The sequence below is a fragment of the Pteropus medius genome, unplaced genomic scaffold (genome assembly GCF_902729225.1).
Source record: "Pteropus medius unplaced genomic scaffold, Ma_sr-lr_union100, whole genome shotgun sequence".
Lineage (NCBI taxonomy): Eukaryota > Metazoa > Chordata > Mammalia > Chiroptera > Pteropodidae > Pteropus > Pteropus medius.
Window position 1 is genome coordinate 2,243,543 of NW_024345600.1, and position 22,291 is coordinate 2,265,833.

The window sequence follows — 22,291 nt, forward strand, 5'->3', positions numbered from 1 at the left end:
TAAAAGGACTGTGTTTAAGGTCTGCGAACATGAGGTACAATGTGAAATCTCTCCAGCTGAATCTAGGGTTGAGAGTAGAAATGGAAGCTCGAAGTGGCTGGTCACAAAGGTACAGAAATAATGGAAAATATAATTATCACAGTGTACTGAGATACTTTGAGGAATACTGTCTCTCTATGCTAAAAGAGAAGTCTCTTTTAGAATAACTCATTTGAAATCTCTAAAGTCACTACTGTGTCTTTGGTATCCTGTAACGTAAGTAGATTTTCCTATGACAGGCATATTATAAATGTAAGAATAACCCTAATATGCAGTGGCATGCTGGCTTTCTAAGGAGAAAAAAAAAGCCTTGATTTATAGCATTCTGAGGTTTAAATAGTTCTCCCATGGCCAGTTTCAAGCTACCAGATCATTGTTTTTAATCAGAAAGTCAATGACTCAGAAAAGACTCTAAACCAAAAGTGAAATGGTTTCTCTTTTTTGAACAAAGTCTTGCCTCCACCTTCACGACTCCCTTGTCTGATACAAGCACTTCTCCTTTTAGTCAAACCTATATGTGGATTAGAATCAGCTGGGAACACTTATTGAAAATGTGAAATCTCAGAGCCCTGCCCCTGAGCTTCTGAATCAGAATCTCCAACAGGGATGGGGACAGAAATCTGTGTTTTTTTAAAAGCTCCATTGGTGATTCTGATTCAGCCTGTTGGTCTCCTGGCCAGCACTTAAGAACTGCTACTATGCATTCCTGTTTCTAGTGTGGGCTCGGTTCACTTTCATCTTTGGATGAAAGATTTTGAGCTAATAATCATCTATAACTTAATCTACTCTCTGAATTAGCCGTATCTCTGACAGAAAATCCTAAAGGATTACTAAAACTCTGGCTAGACATGTTTTTCCTAACACGATGATAGATATGAATGCTGGTAAGCATTCATGTCAATTATCTTCTCCCACTTATTAATGTCTGACTTAGAACTGCTTTTCTCCAAAATATTTCTGGCAGAATTCTATGATGTATGTTTTTCACCTACCAGTTTCAAAATAAATTCCTAGCAATTCTATGTGGAGAATGCCCTTTTATTCATAGTGTATAAATTTATTTACTGTAAACATCTCATTCTTTGAAGTCAATTATTATGATGTGACTGGAATTTATAATAAAATTAGTTTACTATTACATTGACAATTAACCTTTACATATTTCAGAACATAGCATTAAAATACTATAAGCATGTTATTGTGTTTGATTTAAATAATTATTGAATCCCATTCTTCATGAAGTCCCTCTTCCCTTCCCCCCTCCTCTTAGCACCAAAGGATACATTAAATGTTAGACAATGGAAAATTGACATGGAATTGGTATGGAATATTAACAGCTATTCCATGACATGAAATTTTCTGTAGAAAATTTCCCTTACTTTAGTGAAACACATGGTTTGAAACAGATTTTTTAAGAAAATGCTTTGTAGAGCAGAATTAGCTCTTTTTAGGAAATAGCCAGGTAGTAAGTTTATTAACCTTATGTCAAGACATATTTTTAACTATTGCATAGTCTCTCCATATTTAAAGAAAAATGAGCAAATGGAAAAAAAAATGCAGAATTCATTCCCTGTCAAAGTAAACAACCCCTTGAAAAAACTGACATGCCCTTCCTTCCTCCCTGGTGGGCCAAAATAAATGTAGTCAATTGCCTTTTAGCAGAGAATGAATAAAAATAAACTTGGTCCCTCTGCTCTAAAACCCAAACCAAGTGTTTACCCAGAATATTGTCTGGTTACTTGGTTACTGTTACCGTAACTAGCCAGCTCTCTCTGTAAAGAAAGAGTTCTATTATCCATCCAAATCTTTTTTCTTCTTGTTGCCTTTTTTCTTCTTGCTGGCTTAGGTGAGAACTGCTCAACTGATGGAAATTCAAGTGCTTTGAGTGGGTGACTATCTTGAGGCAGACTACCTTTCCATCCGTCACAGTCTGCTCAGATATCACTTTCTCACGATGCTGTTTGCCTGTTTGTTTGTACCTCTCTTTAACAATTATTTCATTCTACCTCTGGGATGGTTATTCTTTCCCTTCAAATTGTGTTAGAAGTAAAAATTTTAAATTAATTAAATCCAGAATATCTTACCATAGTGACACATTTAGGAACCCATAAGCATCTTCCATTTTTCATTCCGTACCTGTGTTCTGGTCTATCTCAGAAAAGGATTTGTTCCCAAGAATCATTGACATTTCTTTCAGTAGTAGCTTAGTGGGCTTTTTCTTTCAAATTGTAGTTTTAGAAGAGCCGCATGAGGTCATATAAACAACATAGACATCTTTGTTTTATATTGAAAGTAACTGTGAATGATTCCAGCACAGAATCAATATGAAGTAACTGTTTTTGGAAAGCAAACTTTTAAATAGAACCAGTAACTTGGCAATAATAGTTGGGAAACTTTAATCTCAGTTTTTAAAAAAATCTAGTGTATAAAACCAGAGGATTAAGGAGTAAAAAAAAAAAGAGAGAAAATACATATGTCATAATATATCATAGTAGGACTATCTCTTAGATAGATTAAATAATGTGTATTAAAATTCATCCAAAAAGAAGAAATATTATGAGTTGATGAATAATAAAAGTCAGTCAAACTGGAGAAGAGAAGTAGGAGAGGTCATGAAATTCTCTAAAATGTTTCCAAAACAGAAAGTGTAATTTACTGAATAAATAAACAATATGCCATTCTGCATTTGATGAGGACAAGCTTTAAATAATCAAGCAAATCATTATAAAATATTGAAACCCTCAGAAAGTCTGGACAAAATTAGATGGGATATAAAAAAGAGAATAGAGTTTGTTGAGTGGTTACTATGGGCCAGACATTGTACTGGGCAATTTATATAAGTTATCTCATTTAGCAATTTTTATGAGTTAGGTATTAACTCATTAATGAGGACACTGAGGCTTAAATTATACTTAATTATGTAATTTGTCCAAGTTCATGCAGCTGGTCAGAGGCAGGGCTGAGATTAAAATCCAGATTTGTTTGACCCCAAAGACTTTGATCCAAAGACCTACAAAGATCCTAAGAACTTGATTCCACATTGTGACCTACTTGATGAAATAAAATGAATTAACAAAAGTGGAAATAATCAGACATGGAGAGCCAAAAATGATTTCTAAAAAACTTAGATTTTTAAAAAAATTTATCACTTTGGATTTTGAGTTAGACCCTGCTTACCGATAAATTGCCATGTAAAATTTGAATATAAAGAATTGCATTTATTCTAAGGAATCTTAGTACAAGAAAGACGGAGATAATTGGAGAGTGTTCCAGATAGACCAACAAAACAAGAGAGATACTAATGAATAAATATGAAAAAGGATAAATATTCTCAGGTCAACTAGGAAACTTTCCAGAGAGAACATAACTTTCTACACATACTCAAAAGGTGTAAGAGGATCTAGGAGTGGCAAAAATAATTTACTTCCCTAGAACAAAGAATTATAATTAGATATAAGTGGATGAAAGTGAGAAAAGGAATTTCAGATTGATTAATGTGACAAAAAAAATTTTTCTTCCAGTGAGGAGCATTTATAGGTGAGAAATGTTTCCTACAGATTTGGAATAAAGAATTTCTATTACAAACAATAAATAATAAAATCTGACTGAGTGAATGTAGGAAATAGTCTTGCACTCATAGAAGGAACAGTCTTGCACTGGCAAGATTAAGAATAATCTGTTCTACTTGACCATTTCAGTTTTCTATGGATTTGTTGTTTTGCTATGGTTTTTGTTTGTTTGTTTCTAGTATCTTAGTATTGCAAATGCTGTGGTGCTAAGCTACTATGAACCTATAAAAGAAATGATATGAGCCTTTTAGGAGGTTTATTAAAACATAAAATCATTTCAGGTTGTTGCTTATCGAGAGGCACCATTCATTCATTCATTCATTCAAGAAAGATTGAGTGAGTCCCTAAAATGGGTTAGTTATGGTCCTAGGTTTTGAGGATATAGAGATGAAAAGATGTGGCTCCTACCTTCTAGGACTTCACAGTATGCTATAGAGAGAGCAATGAGACAAAAAAAAGAAGAAAGAAAAGAAAAAGAAAAACCATAAAGAGATCACATTGGAGGCTAGAAGGCCAGTCATTAAGAAATATTTATTAAGTCACTATAATTCATTCATTTTTAAAAACTCAGCATAGATTTACTCAGTGCCTACCATATGGCAGGCCTATCATAATCATTGTATATGCAATAAAAGAGTCTCTAATCCCATGGAAACAGACTATAAATAAATTTACCCAAGTAGATATGTAATTAAAAACTGCAATCAGTGTTGTGAAGAAAAGGACACAATGACAGGTTATGGTATCCTGTCATGCAGAGACTAGTGACATCAGTTCAAAGGAAAGATCTAAGATAGATGGAATAAATAAGAATTATTTCTCCAAAGAAAAAAGAAGTTAAGGATGACCTCAATTCCTCCTCTGGTTCCTGGGTGGCTGGTGCCTGAGTGGATTGGGAAAACAGGAGGCTTTCTTCATCAAAAAAACAATGGTGTGTGATATAACCGAATTCTTCAAAGCAAAATACAGTCTCCAAAATTATACCAAAAAGTTTTCTCATAATAAAGTTTGTCTGTACACCCAAAAGTACTTTCTTTAGTTTTGACTGAAGTAGCAACCCAGGAATATAAAACTGGCTCTTTAGTTAAGATTTTTGAGATACACCCACGAATACATTGTAACTGAATCAGTTACAACTAGTAAACGGAAAAGGAATGATACAGAAATCAAATTGAGAATCTGAGTAGTGGTCACATGGTGAAGCATTAAAATTAAATTTTATATTTATTTGCATTACTCATTAAAAAATTTATAGAAAACAGACAGTAAATACACTTAGATAATTTACATTTATTTCTTAAAGTATTAAATAGAGGCAAGAATGGCTGGATTTCATTCATAAATGGATCTCCTTTTGTGTGGGATGTACAATAACTCGAGACAAAGCATTTCAGTAAGTGAAAGGCAAGTCTTAGTATAGATTATTCTCTTATTAGACTTATTCTGTAATAAATTTATTTAAAATTAACATGGACCTTGAATATTGTGGAACTAGCTATCTTTGAACACGATGCAGATAACATTTAAAGGATGAATAAAAAACTATTCTCTAGGATAGAAAAGGGATAAATCATATTGCCTTTGACCGAGTAAAGTTCATTTACAGTTTTTATTATTTTATAGCCATTCATCCACTAGCAAAAATAGTTGATAGTAGAAGAAAAGGAGAAAACAGTCCCAAAAAAAAGGTAGAAGACTTTGTTTTATCTAACATTTAACTTCACACTTAATATAGTAATAACAGTTCATATTGTCTCCTTTCTGTTTGGAGATGCAGCTCAAAGTCTCAGTCCGTCTAAGAACCAACACAGGCAACTGGGCATCTTTTGAAATGGCTCTGGTAATAAAAATTCTCTATCAGAAATTCCGTAGGGCCTTGGCCTTTTCAGGAGAAAACAATGTTGGGAGCCTGGGCAGCGCACTGAAGGAGTGGCTACCGGGCAGTGGTGAAAGGGCTTGACGAGCAGCTTCTTTCCCAGATGAGGGCCTTGAACTTTGAGTTCTGTTTTTAGAAAAGCTAAATCAGGAGCAAATACTTTCAGGGTATTTTGCTCCCAGTGTAGCTTTTGCTAACAGAATAGAAAAAGCTAGAGCCAGCATAAGGTAATGCTAAGGAGTCCTGGCAATTTAAAAGAGGTTGTTTCTACAGCAAGCTTGGCATCATGGATCACTCTCTGAGAAAAAGACGTGCATACAGACTCCTAGAGTTCTAGCGAAGCTGGAAATAAAGATGAAAAGGCATCAATGGTTTTCTATGACTCTACCACCAAAGACTTTAGCAATCCCATCAGAATAAAGGAAGCCATAAATCTCCCATTGTGTTCCTGGCCATTTTGTACCCATAGTTACATACTTATTATGTTCACATAGATTGACAGCTGTGACTATTGTCCTACATTACATTGTAGAGTATCTTCTCATAAGCAGCAGGACCATAGAGTATACCCTACTTTATCTCAGCATACTCTGATCCACAAAAGGAGAGTAATAGAAGATTGATTTTTTTTTTTTTTTAACTAAAGAAAGGACCATGTAACAGGAGAGTTACCTAAGTCAAGAAAGCTATATGCCACCAAATTCCTCCCAGGTGCAAAGCAAGGAATCTCAGCCTATTTTGAAGGCCAATGAGATCATTTGTTTTCTTTAAAAACAATCCATAACTGCAATGGGCCAGTAATTGCTTTTTCCTCTGTGTACCCATGCATCCCGGACTACACCTTTATAATATTTACTGCCTTGTAATTATTTGCATATCTACCTTCCCTCAGTAAAGAGTTGGTGACTCTGTATTTATCTTTGTATCTTCAGCCCCTAGCATTGTTCATGTTAACATTAAAGTTCAAGAACTCTTTGATGAAGGTGTGAATGAATGAAAGATGGGCATTTTAAAACTAATATGTTTCATCGAAATAATAATAATTATTATTCTTTGAGCCCTTGGTACTGCTAAATGTCTGATATTATGCCACATACATACACCATCTCATTTAATTCTCACATAACCCTATGGCATAGGTATTATTTCTTACTTCATCGATAAGAAAATTGAGAATTGAGGTGATTAATTTCATGAAGCCTTGTAAGGAATAAACCTCATAACCAGAATTTGAACTCACCTAGTCTGACTCCTCAGCTTGTGCCCTTACCAACTCTATTATACTGCCCTTGTTTATTTTCTGTCTTCCTAAGAGGTATTACAGGTAATTTCAAAACAGCTGTATTTATTGTCAGCCTTTGTGGTTAAAACAAACATTAGTTTTAGAGCCTTATGGATACGCAGGGTTATTTTTAAAATGTGTTCATCCATTGTTTCATTAACAGTTATGTTTCCTGGTAGAAGATACTCCAAGGCAGGCTAATGTACTAACTCTTTTCTATAAATGCTCTATAGAGGGACGGTGCTTCACATAATAGACATATTGCTGCACCTATATATTTTTAATTAAAAATTTGTGTAGCATTTAGCAATTACCTAAATTCATTATTTGAAGGGAACCTATCATGAAATCATTTGTAAAAATACCCATTTTCTCTATCTCATCTGTTTTGAATGTTTTGTATTATTATTTCAGGGTTTTTTTAAAACAGGACTAATCAGTACAGAATATATTACTTTAAATTAGTAATTTGCACCATTTAAAAAAACTTCTGACAATATTTAGATATTAAAAGTGACATTTTAAATAATTTCGCTTTATTAATTGGTTGTGAGAGCAGCTTAGGGCAAATGTTTACTATCGGATTTTCTGTCTAACAAGAAAAAGACAAAGCTGAAGTCAAGGATTTATGTCACTCCAATTAGATTATAACTTTGACATTCATCATAATGAATATGCAAAAAGTAAGTGCTTGGGTTGTATTTGAGAATCAGTAAGAAATATATGTCAGGGAATCAGAACCTGAACCAGAATCTAAGAAGAACCATATATTTTTTCCCCAAGTCAGAAGAAAATATATTTGCATTTTGGAAGAAAATAAGAAATGTGGATTAAGTGCGTCAGATATTGCCTGCTACACAAACTTCAGAAGATAGGTATGCAAGGCAAGCCTCAGTGTGCAGTCTGAAAAAGTATGCCGTGAAAGGTGTCAAGGCCTTCTGCCTGGAGCTAGTTCTGCATAGTTTCCAAATGTTATTTTTATCTTTTAATTATGTAAAAAGTCACATTGACAGAAATCCACTAGTACATGTGATGGAATCACATTCTTGTCTGGCCATTCCTGAAATGTGTGTAGGTTTTAAAACCTATGGTAGTACCGAGGGGTCAAATCCTAAACAGGCTTGACTTTTCTATTAAAGGAAAAAATAATGATGGTGGAAGAATATCACATATTACATTAGATATGGGTCCTACAACATCTTTCTTCTAGTCCCCCTATCTGCTGTCAATAATCAAATCGACTTAACTGAATGATAAAGTGACTGTAGGTTTACTTACCTCAAAATGTTGACATTTATATTGGATTATATGATTTCCTTTAAAATCTTCACATAGCACTTTGATAGACTCATGTTACATATTATACATTCTCCCCAAATGTAACAAACTTCAATCTTCAATTGTTTTCTACTCAATGTACACTCCAGACACTCTAAACCAGCGATCCCCAACCCCTGGGCCATGGACCAATACCAGTCTGTGGCCTGTTAGGAACCAGGCTGCACAGCAGGAGGTGAACGATGGGTGAGAGAATGAAGTTCACTTATATTTGCAGCTGCTCCCCACCACTAGCATCACTACCTCAGCTCCACCTCAGATCATCAGGTATTAGCTTCTCATAGGAGCACTGGTTCCTGGTGCCAAAAAGGTTGGGGACCACTGCTCTAAACTTCTCACAGTCCCCAAATGGCCATGCCCTTTCACATGATTTCCACAGCCTGAAATGTCCTTCAGGTCAATTCCACGAATGCTTATTTTGGCATCTGCTATGTGCCAGATACCGTTCTGGGGCCTAGAAAACAAAAAGAAGAAGATAAAGATCCTTCTGTCAATGAGTTCAGAGTTTAGTAGTAAGGGAGACAGGCATATAAACAAATAATAATGATGTACTGTGATATACACAAAATAGAAATATATACAAAAAATAGAGGCGGCATAAAGGAGAGAGTGGTTAGCTGTCTGGAGGGAGTGGGACAAGAAAGCATGTCAGGGGCCAGATGGACAGGTGGGGAAAAGCAATGCAGGCATGACCAGGGGCACCGAGGCATGCAAGAGCTTCATATTTTCAGGAAGCCGTAAGAGCTTCCACGTATAATGCAGTGGGGATGAATTGTACACTTAAAAATGATTAAGATGGTACATTTTATGGTATGTATTTTTACCACAATTAAACTTTAAAAAATTATTTAAAAGAAATGTATTAGGGAGAGTATCTAAAGACCAGATCGAATAAGCAACTGCCCATCTTTATGTCCTCTTCAACTTGCAAACTCCCACTCATCAGATGTCTATGAGCCCTCCTTTATGGGCCCTAAGTGATTCCCTCAGCCTCTATTCCCTTCCTCTTGGCTCCCATAGCATAGAAGTCCCATATAGACCTCTACTGGAGTATTTATCAGTATATGGAAATTTTTTTGTTTACTCCTCTGTTTTCCCAACAAGACTGAGTTCCTCAAGGGCTGGATTCATTAATTATGCAAACATAGATCCTACATCTATACAAGATTTATTGAAGTAATCAGTTAATTCATGATTAATTAACCATGTACCAGATACTACACTGTTTGCATACATAATCCCCTTTCATCCTCACAACTACTGTTACGAGGTTAGATATTGTTCTTCCATTTTGCAGAAAAGAAAACTGAGAAAATGAGAGGCTAGGTCTCTTGCCAAAAGTTATACAGTTAGTCAGTGGTTGAGCTTTGAAGCCAGATTGAAGCCAGCTGAGATTTTAATGACAAAGAAAGTAATCAATGAAAGTAGTTTCTAAGGGGATAAAGGAGGGAATAGGATCTAGAATATTAGTTGAGAAGACTTAGAAGGAAAAGTTAGTTGGTCTAGTAGATGTCAGGCTCTGTGCTATGCACCTTGCTGAAGTAATTTCACTTAAAGGAATTTTATCCTCATGAAATCTCTATGAGATATATACCTCACTGAAGAAACTAAGGTTCAAGAAAGTCAAATTTCTTGCCTAAGATTAGACAACTAGTGAGTGGCTAGGCTATAAACTGAGATCTCTCCCAGCATTTTTCATGTGGCTCTTAGAGAAGATTCGGAAGCTGAAGATAAAGATAATTTGAGGCGGAGAAATGATTATCCAGAGGAACTTATTGATTAATTCGAATTTTTAAACCAAGTAGTTAGAGTAAATTAAAAAGTAGGGATATTTTGGGACAGCCACTGTAAGGAATCTTTTTTTTTTTTTTAAGGTGAGGTAAAATTGAATAAATAGGGCTAATAAGCATCAGTTCAGGGACCCAACTGAGGTTAGGGTACACAAATTCGTGAAGCACCTATAGCACATTTTAAAAAAACTTTGTTCAACTATTTTTGCTATCTCAGGAACAAAGAAAGTATTAGGGATTTTCAAACTATGAGCAGTAGGCAACTGTGGGAATTGGGTGAGAGCTGAAGGGAAAGACACTTGATTAATAGCAAGGACTTGCAGAAATGACCGATCATAGATTCTAGTTTGAGGAGCTAGATTTAACCCCTTATGTCTTAGTCCATTCAGGCTACTATAACAAAATACCACAGACTGGGTGTCTTAAACAATAAACATTTATTTCTCACAGTTCTGGAAGCTGGAAGTCTGAGATCATGGTACCAGCATGGTTGGATTCTGGCGAGACCTGTCTTTGGGGTTGCAGACTGCTGACTTCTGTTGTAGCCTCAAGTTCTTCACAGAAAAAAATTGCTTTTCCCTTTTCATCCCCTTATAATGGCACCAATTTCATCACGCCCAAGACCGTTCCAAACCTCCCAAAGGCCCTACCTCCAAATACTATCACACTGAGGATTAGGCTTCAATATATGAATTTGGGTTGGGGGACACAAACATTCAGTCTATAGCACATACTAATTAAATCCATATTTCTTCCTATATCAAACCTGAACCCTCTCAGACGAAGTCCTGAGTACCGGACTAGAGAAATAACCAATCATTTTATCTGATGTCACTATAAATTCATGAATCTAACTTCAAATGTGGCCTTTATGCTGCCTGGCAATTATGCTTCACTTTCTGAGTTTCTCATTCACTGTTCCACTCCCACACTTCATGATCTCTCTCACCTGATGACCCTGCTTCCTATTTCATCCAGAAAATACAAGCAATCAGAAAAAATCCCACCAGCTCCCACCACTGCATGTATCACTCACCTGTATTCATGTCCATATGCTCTACCTTCCTTCCTGTTTCTATGAACCGATCTGCTTCTACCTAAGGCCAACACCTCCTCTTCTCCACCAGGTCCCATACTTTTTTCCTTTCTCAAGTATGTGCAAGTATTCCTCTAACAATTCTCCCATTTCTCTTTTGGTCCTCAATTTTTCCCTTTCCACTGAACCATTTCCATCAATACCAAGCATCTTAAAACAAACAAAATTCAACGTTTACTTGAGTTCATATCCCCATTCAGTTTTAGCTGCTACCGTATTTCCATGCCCTTAAAAAAGAAACTCAGAAGAGCTGTCTGTTCTCATGTTCAACTTCTTCTATTCCCATTCTCTCCCAAGTCCTCTTCAGTTAGGTTTGCCACTCACTATTACACTGAAACTGTTTCTATCAAGGATGCCAATGGCTTTCATGTTGTCAAATGCAATAATTCCCATTCCTCATCTTCTTGGACCTACTAGCATTTGACGCAGTTGATGTTGCCTGCCTCTTTGAATCTCTCTTTCTTTGGCTTGCAGAACATCATACTCTTTTTTTTCCCCTTTCTCATGAATTACTCCTTCTTTGTCTTTTTTGCTTATTTGTTCTCATCACCCCAACCAAAATCCATTCATATTTAATGCCTTTAATTTTAGAATAGATTATATAGTTAATTTTGTGGCAGACATGCTTTTCTGATTTTATCTTCTTACCTATAATTTAATTAACTTTTATTCTTTGAGCATATACCAACTGACTAATGGAGGAGCCGCAGAGATATGCTATGTGGTGACGGGGAGCCATTTTGGAATTGCCAGGTTTAATCTCCAGAAATAATCTAGTCACTCATTCGTCCTTCCTTGTGTGTCCTCTCTGTTGTAGTGTGTTCCTGCCATCCAGTTGGATCAGTTGTCCTTCCTTTCAGCTCAGTGACCTTCTGTGATCCCAGCAATGGTGACTGCCCTTGCAAGCCTGGGGTGGCAGGGCCACAATGCGACAGGTGTATGGTGGGATACTGGGGCTTCGGAGACTATGGCTGCAGGCCCTGTGACTGCGCAGGGAGCTGTGACCCTCTCACAGGAGACTGCATCAGCAGGTGAATGAGCATGGATCTTCTTCTCAACTATGTGTCCTTCAGATTCTTTTGAAGTTCTAATAGCGATTTGGAAAATCTTTTATGCTGTTAATGGAGCAAAGATGTCTTTGCACATCTATTTAAAGAATTTTTGTTAAATGGCAGAGTCAAGTCATTTGTTCTTACAAGGTCCTAGAGATGCTCTAGTTTGTTTTGCAAAGTAAATTGTTCCTCTTAACAGTAGGCCCTTAAAACACTATTTCCGAAAAGTAAAAGAATGAGAAGGTAGCTGAGAAGGTTTGAATTTCTGTAAATATATTCATTTCAATCACATTCTGAGACATTCCTTAAAAAGTTCTTCATCGTTTTCTATTTTATGAGCAGCACAGACATAGACTGGTATCATGAAATTCCTGACTTCCATTCCACGCACAATAAGAGTGAACCAACCTGGGAGTGGGAGGATGAGCAAGGATTTTCTGCACTTCGACATTCAGGTGAGACGGTAGATATAAGCGGATATTGTATTTCCAGGTCTGGTCTTGACTAACAGGGATTCATAACAAACCAGAGAACAGCTTTTGGATCCTATAAAGGGAACTCTTTGGTTCTGAGATTTAATAAAGTAGTGACCCCCATAAGTATAAAACTATTAAATATAACTAAGGGGTATTTCAATAAGCTTTTGTTTATTATTTGATTGTTAGAGTAACATAAGTAATTAGCATAGAAAATTTGAAAAATGCAAAACATCACAGTAAAAAAAAAAAATGTCACCCAAATCTTATTACCCCAATGTTAATACTTTGGTGTGTCTTCTTCAATCTAAAACATAGTGTTTTACACAGTTGAGAGTTAATTGAATTTATCAGGTTAGGAAATACACAGATCCACTTAAAGGAAGAATATTCTTATCGAATATAACTTAATATGTACAAAGCAAAAGCTATTTGTGAATGCTTTGTGTTTATAGCTTTTTTACAACTAGGAAATAAAAATAATTTTACAAGCTAAATACAAGCCAAATGATAAAACTAATAAAATTCAAATTAACAACCTTAATTGAATATGAAAAATGATTTTTACAGAAACCAAAACACATAAATATAGTTCTTCGAATTTACCAAGTCTGTACTAGTATCCTCTGATTCAATTTTCCTATGATGTTTATCTATTTTTTCATTTGAAGAACATGCTCTGATATTGGTGGGAATACATAATTTCTGTGTTCATCCCGCCTCTGTTCTTTTCTCATAGAAAATCTAGTGGTTCTATTTAGCACCAACTTGCTCCTTATAACACAAACATAAATGTGGGCACGGAATCTTGTGTCAGCATTTGGTTGTAAAGTGCTCACCAAATAATCCAAATTAGACTAAAAATAAGTTTAAAATATTTATTGTTAAACACTACAAATGCCAAAAATGTTATATGTAAACCCATAACACATCTCCTAGTGTTACCAAATCTTATACTTTGCCATAATTGTTTCATTTAATTTCTATTTTCATTTAAATTTTAAAGTATTACAGATACATTTGAAGCCCCTGGTAGATCAATCTACAAGCTCACTAGCCTATAAGATTCTTGCTCTAAGGTTTAAATGGTTACACTTTAAATGGTTATATAAGTACCTACAATCTTTAATTTTGCCTCTTGGCCCACAAAGCCTAACATATTTATCATCTGCCCCTTTATAGAAAATGTTTTCTGACCCTTGTTCTAGGGTACAATCTAGACACTGTTGGGTTATAGGTGTGCGTATTGTCAAATATACCACATATTGCTAAATAGCTCTCCTGAAGTGGTTAACAGATTTGCATTCCACCAGCAAACTATGACATCCTGTTGCTCCACATCCTCATTAATACTTTGTATTTATTTAACAAATTTTTATATAGCAGATACAAGGGGTCAAGCACTAATCTAACTCGTTAACTCAGGCACAGTTTGACTCATTTAATAGTTATGGGACTTAAAAAGTTAATGTTATCAAACTTCTCAATTTTTGCCAATATGATGGGTATAAAATGGGACCTCACTATTTTTAATTGCATTTTCCTGGTTACCAACAGTTTTGGAAAACTTTCATGATTTATTAGCCATTCAGGTATCCTTTTTTGTGCATTTGCAATTTTCTTACAAATGTGTAGAAGTTCTTTATGAATTTATTCATTCATCCAACAAATATTTATTGAGTACTCATACTATGTGCCAGTGCTGTAAATATAGTATTTGAGCAAGACAAACAAAAATCCCAGCCTTCAAGGAGTCTGTATTCTTGCAGAGGAAGATAACTAATAAATAAATAAGGAAAAACAGTTTTTATATAATGATATTTAGTGTAATCGAGAAATAAAGCAAGGATGGGGGATAAGAAGTGCTTGGGTGGGACATACTTTTAATTAGGGTGATCAGGGAAAGTCCTATGAAAGGTGACATTTGAGAAGAAAAACTTGAAGGAGGTAAGAAGGCGAGCTATACAGATAACAGAAGGAAGAGAGTTTGGGCAGAAGACATATCAAGTGCAAAAGCCCTGAGTTGGGACTAGCCCTGATTTATTCAGGAAACAGCGAAGAGACCAGTGTGCTAGAGCAGATTAAGAAACCACAATTTTATATATCTTCATAAAGAACTTATGGACCCTTCATGAATCAAGAACCCAAATTTGAGAAACACTGGTATATGTAATTCCATATCAGAGTTTTTTCAGTTAACCATAATCTTATGATCATTTTCCTAATGGTTTCATTTTAATTCACAATAGAAAAGAAGGTGGGAAATATAAGGTAGTATGACATTGTCATAGTTATCTTTTTTGTATTTGAAAAAGGAAAAATTTTTCCCATTATTTTTTCGCCTTAATGCTACATTGTCTATAGTTATTAATTCTATGATATTAATAACCACTTTTGAAAATTTCCTTCTATTTTTCTAACAATGATTTTCGTAATTCTCCAACCTTATCTGCTAAGCTAATCTGTAGAAGTCAAGTTTTAGGACATTCATTAAGCCAGTTATCATGTTACTAGGGAGCTAGCAGCACACTAATTAAGCACATAACATGCTGGCATCAGAATGACTCCAGACTCTCACGTCCACAACAGCTGTTAGGTCTATCATGTCCCCAGAGAACCTCTGAAATTAATCGGGATGAACTCCAGATTGAGGAAGATATTGTTTAGTTTCCGGCTACATAGTATTATTCCCATTGGGTATAGATTAGTACTCTTGGGCACCTTTTTTCAACTAAAAAGTGATAATCAGTTTCCTAAGCATTGTGATTCATTCTCAAATGCTTGTGCCTACCTACCTATTTACCTACCATAAGTTTCCATAAGTAGGCATGTACTGCCCCATACCAACAAGATACTCTTAATTTGTACCACTTCTTGTGAGGTAGAGAAACATCAAATGCAAAATTTACTTTCTGTACAACAAAACTGGCTCTAATATCGAAAAACTGTAAACAATGTACTCTCTCTCTCTCTCTTTCTCTCTTTAAGTACCTTAATACCTAGTATATCTAAACAGATTTTACTCCCCTTTCAGGTTCTTTTAAGAAAACACATCTTAGCTGAAGCCTGATCAACAAAGAGTCATGCAAAAGCAAATTAATATCTGATTTCTTAACATATGAAAAGTGGGTATTGGAAGGCAGCCAAAGAAGGATCTTCAAATAACAGACCTATGTATGTTCTTGTAGGTTGAAGGGCTAAAGAGAAGAACATTACACTGAGGAATAATGTATGCCATTTGGAATTCCACTAGGTTTCGTAGCATGGTAGTGACCATACTCTCCTGCTTTGGTGAAGATATCAAAGGTCATGTGCTAGACACTTAAGTTACTACAATTTCTGAACAAGTAATCTTCCCTGCTATGTTTAGACTATAAGCAACATTACTTAATAAATCACAACAGCTCATTTTAAACACCTTTGATTTCTCCTTCTCACTATTTAATTCCACTGTGATTTCTCTTGCTCACTATTTAATTCCACTTGCAAATCTCATTCTCTGATCTCTAAACAAGCTTTAGTTAGAGCCAGTATGTCACTGTTTTCCACACTACTATGTCTACCTACCCAGTCTCACTAGAATCATACTCTCATTTCCACCTGGATGTTCTGTTAGCATCTCTAATTTATTATATTCTCCTCATACTAGACCTCTGTTGTATTTCGTCTTACCAGATCCATTTCCTCTTCTTTCCTGCTATTTCTATGGTAACTCGATCCAATTTTTCTTTGAGGAACCATTCTTCCCCCATTTAATACGGTCTTGGAGAGATCAATCAGATGTTCTCTCCCTGGAATTTAAATCTTGAGCTGAAAGTGGCAAAGTCTGAAAATGATTAGAGCTCATGATTCCAATGGTGAAGCCATAAAAGAGACTACCTGACACTTCCTAGATATCTGGCACTGTCCTGATCCTTGTCCTTTCAGAGTTCCAGTTCCTCAGCTTTTTCTCCTTTCTGTGGGCTCCTCCATATCCTTCCAATGATCAAGTTAGGCAATTGATTGCTACCAAAAAAAAAAAAAAAAAAACTTAAATTTTACACCCCTGAATGCTCTCTTTCTCCTAACTTCTCTATTTCTGTTAGTGATACTATAATTCTCTGTCACCTTGGCCGAAAACTTCAAGTTCATGTTTATGTTTTAGTTTCCCTTGACCTCATCCAATCCATTGACAAGATTTATCGACCCTAACTCTCCAGCATCCCCTGATATTTCTTCCTATCTAAACCTATAGCCACCTCTCAGACCCACATTCCATCTGCCTTAGAAAGACAACATAGTGGAAAGATCAGGGGCTTCAGATTCTCTCAAAGCCAGGCTTAAAATCTGGCTTTTCTACTTGTTAGCTATGCTACCTTGAACAAACTAATTAACTTCTCTGAGCTTTCATTTTTTTTTCTTTTTTTAATAATACCTACCTCACAAGATTATTGTAAATATTAAACAAGATCATATGGACAAAGTTCCTTATATAGTTTATGGCTTATAGTTAGCACCCAATTTGGTTACTGTTGTTATCATCAGTTTCACTAGCTTCTAATTGGTCCCTGGCTCCATTTTCTCTCTATTCCAATACTTTTGATATGCTAATTCAAGATTAATTTTCATATATATTTTAACTCATGTACTTTATTTAAGCTGAAAGCTTTCAAAATTCCCCTTTATCTAACAAATTAAATTCGAGCCCTAATTACATATCAATCAAAGTCCTCCATAATACCTTCTATTATTCTCTACTCAATCTGCACCTGGGATAAACAGAACCACTGACTCCCATGAACACACTCTGCCCTTTCTTTCTTACATTTCTTTGCTCATTCTTTTATCTCTATATTCCTGTCAAATTTCTATATGTTAGAATTTTATAAGAGTAAATATATGTAAAACTCTTTAAAATAGTGCCTGGCATATAGTAAGTACTCTTCAGTAAATGTTACCTGCTGTTATTACCACTCAATGCCTATGAAATGCAATCATGAGGGCAAAAGCGGAGGGGTGAGGGAATTATATCTAACTGTAAAATCCGTAAGAATAAAAATCCTATCCATTCTGGGCTCTAGGAATATAATGATGAATAAGACATAACCAATGTCCTCAAGGATCACAGACTAGAGAGGAAACAGATACATAAATAATTATAAGAATGTTATATATAGACTATATACAATGGCATTTTGAAAGTCTTTCACAGGGCCTGGCAAATCTCTCACTAATTGTAATACATGATTTTGACTGTTGGTAGAAAGTATCCTACTTATTCTTCAAAGTCTATTTCAAATCCTTCTTCAGCCATGAAGCTTTTTCCCATCTTCCCAAACATGTGACCCTCCCACCCAAATATTTTATACCTGTCTTAGAATACTTATTACTTGTTTCTGTACTTGCTTTATTCACCTTACTGAATTATAACCCTTAAGACAAGAATTGAGCCTTGCTCATCCTTGTATACTCTGAAATATATAGCACCATATCTTGCATACCATAGCTGCTCAATAAATACTTTTAGAGTGCATTGTGTTCAAAGGACAGATCAATTATTTTATTTTGGTGAACATTAATTATAAAAAGTTAATTGTCTTTTCTTTAGGTAATCCATTCTGTTATTCCTTTCCATTAGCATGAACTATTAATACTGGACTATATTTATCACAACATCAATTACAAGAATTAAAATATATCACTGTTTCTACATTTCTATATTTTTGTTAGGTCGATACTTTTTGGATAATTAATTCAATTCAGAAAATGACTATTTCTTTTGAATGACTTTTCACGTTTTCTTAGTATTTACGGATTATGTTATATGAATCACTCAAGCCTTAAAGTGTTATGCTACCTGGATTAACTTGCTGGTTTCTTTTGTTGTTGTTTCTAAATAACGAATGTCATTTTTCATTTAATTTGTATAGGTAAATGTGAATGTAAGGAACAAGTGTTAGGAAACTCCAAGGCCTTCTGTGGAATGAAATATTCATATGGTAAGTTTGAATTCCTTGAGTGCTTCTAAGAATTTATTCAAACTAAGTACAAAGAGTTTTCTAGGAAATGGGTGGCCTGGTGTATGACCTTCTCAATAAATCAAAGCATTAGTCTTATATAATAACACTAAACACAGTATCCTGGTGCTGGCCTAGATTTTTCTAGCAGAGATGGTGTTGGATGTCCTGGTGAGGGCAGGAAGTTTATAGAGCAAAGGCAAGGTTATCTTACTATAAGGAAAAGAAACAAAGAACAAAAAGAAGAAAAAAAAATGACACATAATCCTTTCTTATGGATGGTTCTTGCCTTAGTAATCTAAAAGAGAAGTCTCTCGCCACTTGAATAATTCCTGTGGCAGTTTATCAGGAAATACTAAGCAGAAATTAGTTAAAAGCAGTATTTCATAGAGATTAAGAGCACAGGCTTTGGGCTCAGACCTGTATGGGTTTCATTTCTGATTTATTGGTGAGTAACTTAACCAGACTATCTAATCTGTAAAATAGCAATGATGTCACCTTCTCCATGAAATGAGATTTTTGAAAAGCACATAGCACATTACCTTGCACATATTAAATGCTCAGTAAGTGGTTGGGAGGAGGGAGAGGATATATATTTGTGAGGTACAGAGATGGACTGTCTGCCTGAGTTTCTTCCCTGCCCTCTCTGTATACTCTATACTCCTCTACCTTTCAAATACTAGGAAAATTAGCATATAGACAAAAAAAGTCACTTCCCTAAATAAAGACTGTTACTATCTTCAAATTCTAAATGACTTTATGTTTGCTATTAAATATATCAAAGATACTCTATTTTACCAGCATAATCTTGACTTTTTATTGTTTCATAATTTATAAGGCCTGAAATATGCATTACAATGAAGAGAAAATTTTAAGTCGTGATTTCTGAAACCAAGTGTTTAGGTTCTTAATAACATTGTACTTAATCTCGTAAGAGATAAAAAGGTAAATGTTAAAAACCTCATAAATTTTATCTAACATTACATGGGTATTTCCCTCCTTTAACCTGCTAACTTGACTAAATAATAGAATAAAACTTTTAAACATATAGCGCCTCATAAAGAAAAGTCAGTTTAGAGGGAATGTTATTTACTATCGAAAGCAAAAAAAAAAAGATCATTTAATTCAAAGTCAGTCAGTTCAGTGGAAATATCAACTGGTTTTATTATCACAGTTCAGTAGTTCTCTGACTGAATTTACAAACATACTGGCATCTTTTAATGCAACTGTATTATTTTCTGCTTAACAGAACTTGAATACTCTTAATGATGTAATGAAATACCTTGGTCTTACTAGTGCAATATACCTACAGACTTGGAAAAAAAGGTTTCTCTTCCCCAGACCTCCAACCCTGTTCTCTGCCTTAATGGGGTGTGGGGAACAACTTGATTTATTTGCTTATCCCTTTAGCAAATATTTGAGCTAACATAGTGAATATACAGGAGCCCTGCTCTCTTTGAGCTTACAGTCTAGTGAAAAAAATTACATTTATTGAGCATTGGCCAAGTGTGAGGCATTACACTATGTACCTTCATGTAATTATCTCATCAGGATTCTTGTCCAAACTCTACCTCTAACCAACTAGTCATGCAAACTTGAGCAGTTCACTTAATTTCTTAAAACTTTCCTCTTCAAACATAAAACAAAACTGGATGAGCTCTTAAGACCCCTTAGAAGTCTAAAATTTGGTGATTCTATAAAGACAGCCATTTGATAGCTTTATTCTCAGGATATGGGACCAGCCAGGATAGGATTCTCTCATTACACACAATCTTCCGTCAAGATATAGATGAGCCAGTAAGAACTCTCCTAAATAATACCAAATGTTACACACAATGTTCCTTAGGTCTACTTCCTTCCCCACCCCAACTTACTCCATTACTTAATCCCCCTCCAACATCTATTTCATAAATGTTAGAGTATAATAGAATCATTAGTTATATAGAACATTGGAGCTCTGCCATCATGTAGAAGGACAGCCTTCCTAACCCCAGTCAGCTTTCATTTTATACCTAGAGAAGAAGATTAAGTAATCAATAATATTACTTAATCTCTTTAGAATATTTAAAATATATCCTGGCAGTAGCATTTATACTTTGTCTTAACATTATACACAGTCATCCAGCAGAATATAATATAGTTAGAATCTAAATTAAAAAAAAAAAAAAACAGGATAACAATTCTACTTCCTATGCATCTTCTTTCTATTTAGATTTGATAGCTGAATGTATTTAAGATTACATTTGCAGTAAGCATATGGCTGATATTCTCTTAACATAGTGATACAGGAATGAGTAGCAGTTGAAAATGTCTAAGAAGAAAGAGTATAGTTCATATAAATGAGATGAAGCCAATGCAAAATCAATGAGCTCAAAGACTTTTAAAGTAAATTTCCATATTCTCATCACCATTGATTCATTTTTCCATTATACTCTGCAATGCACATGTAAATTGTTGTTCAAACCTCAAAAGATAATATGAAATTCTATGCATTTTGACTTTTGGAATTGTGTTGTTACAGTGCTAAAAATAAAGATTTTATCAGCTCATGATAAAGGATCTCATGCTGAGGTCAATGTGAAGATAAAAAAAGTCTTAAAATCTACCAAACTGAAAATTTTACGAGGAAAGCGAACTTTATATCCAGAATCATGGACCAACAGAGGCTGCACTTGTCCAATCCTCAATCCTGGTGAGCATTAGACTTTTCTAGCTTAATAACTACCTTGTCTCTGCTGATTTGCTGTTTGTCTTACATTCTCTGAACCACAAACTAAACAAACTCAGCAAAAGCTTCTCTCCTTGTCACATCTGAATTCTGGGGGAGACCCAGATGGAATTCTTTGAAATGATATCAAAAAATGAATTCCTCCCAGGTGCTCTATTAAAGTATAATATTTTAAAATCCAGCAATATAATATTTTCTGTCCTAAAAGAGAAGTCTTAGATTGGTTCCAGGTGTCAGTAGCATAGAAAGCACTTTCATGAATTTATCTGCCACTAACACTTTATCTGAAAGCTAGGTCCTATTACAGTGCCCTGGGTAGAACTTGCTCCCAGAGGAAGTTCAAATGCAAAATTCCATCTGTGCAAATAATATTAAATTCATTTTTACTATTGCATGAGAAGCATCTGTTTCTCCTGGAGAGAAAACAACTCTCAAGTTCTCATCATGTTGTTTTTCATTAAATGATCATTCTGGTTTTAAACTAGAAACAGGAGAAATAAACAAACAAGCAAACAAACAAAACTCTGTAGAATCTTAGAGAAACTTGGAATGGAGCAAAATTTGTGCTTTAAAATGTTATGGCAGAGATAGAGGCAAGTGAATAAGCATGGGATTCATACCTTTACACTCTACAAGTACATTTTTCATAAACTGCTTATTTCTCTGTCTTCCTCATTAAATTTGAGGCCAAGATTTAGATTTTTGATTATGGTGTCCCCAGTGCCTACTATTACTATCTAAATAATAGTAACATGGTTCCCAGATGGTAAGTTCTAGCAAATTATTATTTTTTTAAATTCTCTGTATTTCCCTGTTCATATAGTTGCCATCTGTGTCTTAATGGCACTGTTGAAAACAGGTGCATAACTTCTCTTCTGGATATAATTCCTTCCAAATACAAGTCCAGGAAACCATAATTATATTAATAAGAAGTCATTTGTGATCTTTAATAAATAAGTTTGGGAGAAACAAAAGGATAAATGAGAGAAAGAGAGAAAAACTATTAATAAAATGTCCCCCCCAACCTAAACCATCTAAACAATAATATA

At 34.9% G+C, this 22,291-nt stretch overlaps 1 protein-coding gene across 3 annotated transcripts in view; it reads left to right on the plus strand.

Annotated features, from left to right (window-relative positions):
- The window catches only part of NTN4 (netrin 4), a 97,195-nt gene that overhangs the window by 69,747 nt on the left and 5,157 nt on the right, over positions 1 to 22,291 (plus strand). For 2 of the 3 annotated variants that reach the window (XM_039874076.1, XM_039874075.1), the window contains exons 6-9: positions 11,808 to 12,021; positions 12,385 to 12,497; positions 18,428 to 18,496; positions 21,036 to 21,206. In XM_039874076.1, the coding sequence (XP_039730010.1) occupies positions 11,808 to 12,021; positions 12,385 to 12,497; positions 18,428 to 18,496; positions 21,036 to 21,206 (567 nt within the window). The remainder of the gene's footprint in view (positions 1 to 11,807; positions 12,022 to 12,384; positions 12,498 to 18,427; positions 18,497 to 21,035; positions 21,207 to 22,291) is intronic. The other variant, XM_039874077.1, reaches the window with a different exon arrangement.